The sequence below is a fragment of the Harpegnathos saltator genome, unplaced genomic scaffold (assembly GCF_003227715.2).
Source record: "Harpegnathos saltator strain DR-91 unplaced genomic scaffold, Hsal_v8.6 scaffold810, whole genome shotgun sequence".
Classification (NCBI taxonomy): Eukaryota; Metazoa; Arthropoda; class Insecta; order Hymenoptera; family Formicidae; genus Harpegnathos; species Harpegnathos saltator.
Window position 1 is genome coordinate 868,110 of NW_020230661.1, and position 2,386 is coordinate 870,495.

Consider the following 2,386-nt stretch of genomic DNA (forward strand, 5'->3'; position numbering starts at 1 on the left):
CCATCAACATTGACACCAAAACGGAACATTCATGGTCACAAAGCAATGCTCTGCGTTTGGAGCTAACGACGGAAAATATTTTGATTTATGTAAATTTAACCATCTCTTTAAAATAAAGATAAAAAATTTACAAAATAAGACCAGAATTAATTCAACCTCTTAATATTTGCTGGCGTGAAACACCGAGGTGCCAGATTGATCACATCAAGTAAGTTCTCTCCTGTTATTCGACCCACTATTACGACCATTGTTGCAGAAAACGTTAAAGCTACATGAGGATTTACGCAAAAATATCTACGAGACAATGAATACGATTTTAAAATATTCTTCTTCAAAACCTGTAAAACTTTCAATTTTAAATTTCTCCCAATATAAAGTAACGTCGAGGCTAAATATTTAGCACATCTCTGACCATAAATAATGTTTGCGTATAATGGAATTAATTATTTTCTTTGTGAAAAGTATGTGTTACTTTGTAAAAGTTTAAAGGCGATTCTTATATCTCTCAACGCAAAAATATCATATTTGATACCATTTGTAGATATTTTACAGACCACTACACGTGTCACTAGGATTATTCATTTCTTTCTACATTGTTTTCTGGAAAGGACACAGGAACTCGCCGGGTAGAGATTTAATTTGAAAACGCGCCATCGATTTCTAAGGAGAGGAAGTGGGAAATCTGTGCCATCTGGCGGTGAATGCCGGCAATCACACGTCCCTCTTGTATCGACTTCCGTCGTATACGGTTTACGCAACAGACAGCCTGGTCCTCGACCGTCGAGGGTTTTCTTGAGCATTTGGAGAACGAGAATTCTTGAACAAAACGATGTTACGCGTTGTAGCGGCACGTGTGAGCTCGGCGGCACGCACGAGTCTGTTGGCATCGCGAAGTGCGACCGCTGTCACCGGTACGCAGAGCACCAGAGCATCCCACGATGTCCAGGAGACCGACGAGGAGTTCGACGAGCGATATGTAAAATTCTTCAGTCGCAACGACATTGATCACTGGGAGATCCGAAAGGCCATGAACGACCTGGCCGGTGAGTTTGTTACCGGCTACGACGCGTTGGTAGAATTCACTTGTATCAAATGAATCGAACTACTATAATAATAGTAGGAATGCACTCTGGGTATGTGTGTAAAATGTCGTAAAAGTTTGAAAATTGTGTAAAATTTAAGATGTACAGACAGTCGAGTTTACAGCAAGTTAGCAGCAGCTACATTTCTGTAAGCTATAATTTTGCACAAAATGGTAAAACTTTACAGTTACAGCTTTGTGAGATTGTAACACATGAAAAATTTGGCATTGACATTGTTTTATTCACCCGTACGTTACGTCTGATTTAGGTATGGATGTTGTACCAGAACCAAAGATCATATGTGCGGCATTGAGAGCCTGCAGAAGGTTGAACGATTTCGCACTCGCCGTGAGGTTTATAGAATCTGTGAAAGAAAAGGCCGGACCTCACGTTAACACGATTTACCCTTATATTATTCAAGAAATCAAACCCACCTTGGATGAGTTGGGTATCAGCACACCTGAGCAACTAGGTTATGACAAACCAGAATTAGCCCTTGAATCGGTGTACCATATGTGATAAGCCAAGAGAATCAATAATATAAACTTTAGTATTTATCTCTACGCTGCTGCGTGTGGCACAGAAACATGCATGACGAAAGAATAATTCATCGGTGAAATTGAACTTATACTTTTCATGTATTTGCATTACCAGCGGCATTATTGAATAAAGAATCACAGTTGTAATTAACATATCTTCATCTTATAGAGTCAAAAGGAACTTAAAAATTACCATATATACGATAATAGATATCATAATAGTACAATATTATCATTAATATTAATACATTGTGTACACAGCTCACAGAATCTGGTGTTTAGCAAATTGTGTTGAAATCAAGTCGATGAGACATCTCGTTTGTACATTTCCTTATAATCGCAAAACGATTGATGATCATGTGCTGTATTTAAAGTAATTGGATCTTGTTATTTATTGCTATATAGCAAGAAAATCTTACAATGATAAATAAGTGACAAAGAGTGTGTGGATAAAGAGTAACACCAAGAAGAATTTAGCTAAGTCTGTATAACGTGTGGTCCCTTGACATGGACTAGAAAAGCAACACAACGTATTAAATCAAAATTCTAACGTTATTTTGAGCAATTTTTAACAAAAGTTCCACTTTTCGCTTTACAAAATTTAACATAATGCCATCTTACTTGTAAGATATACAATTGAAAAACGACATCAGAACACAGAGGCTCTCTCGATATCTTTGCCAAAAATAAATTCAATTAAAATTGCTCAAAAGATCTACCGTTAAAATTGAGACGCAAATTGTACATTACACCCGCCAAAGTCTC

The 2,386-nt window shown here is 37.3% G+C and overlaps 1 protein-coding gene across 1 annotated transcript; it reads left to right on the plus strand.

Annotated features, from left to right (window-relative positions):
- Window positions 1–714: 714 nt before the first annotated feature.
- COX5A (Cytochrome c oxidase subunit 5A) lies at window positions 715–1,774 on the plus strand. The gene is made up of 2 exons (XM_011155252.3): window positions 715–1,043; window positions 1,351–1,774. Exons 1-2 carry the CDS (start codon window positions 830–832, stop codon window positions 1,599–1,601), a joined length of 465 nt encoding a protein of 154 aa, XP_011153554.2. The 5' UTR covers window positions 715–829; the 3' UTR covers window positions 1,602–1,774.
- The last annotated feature ends 612 nt before the right edge of the window (window positions 1,775–2,386 follow it).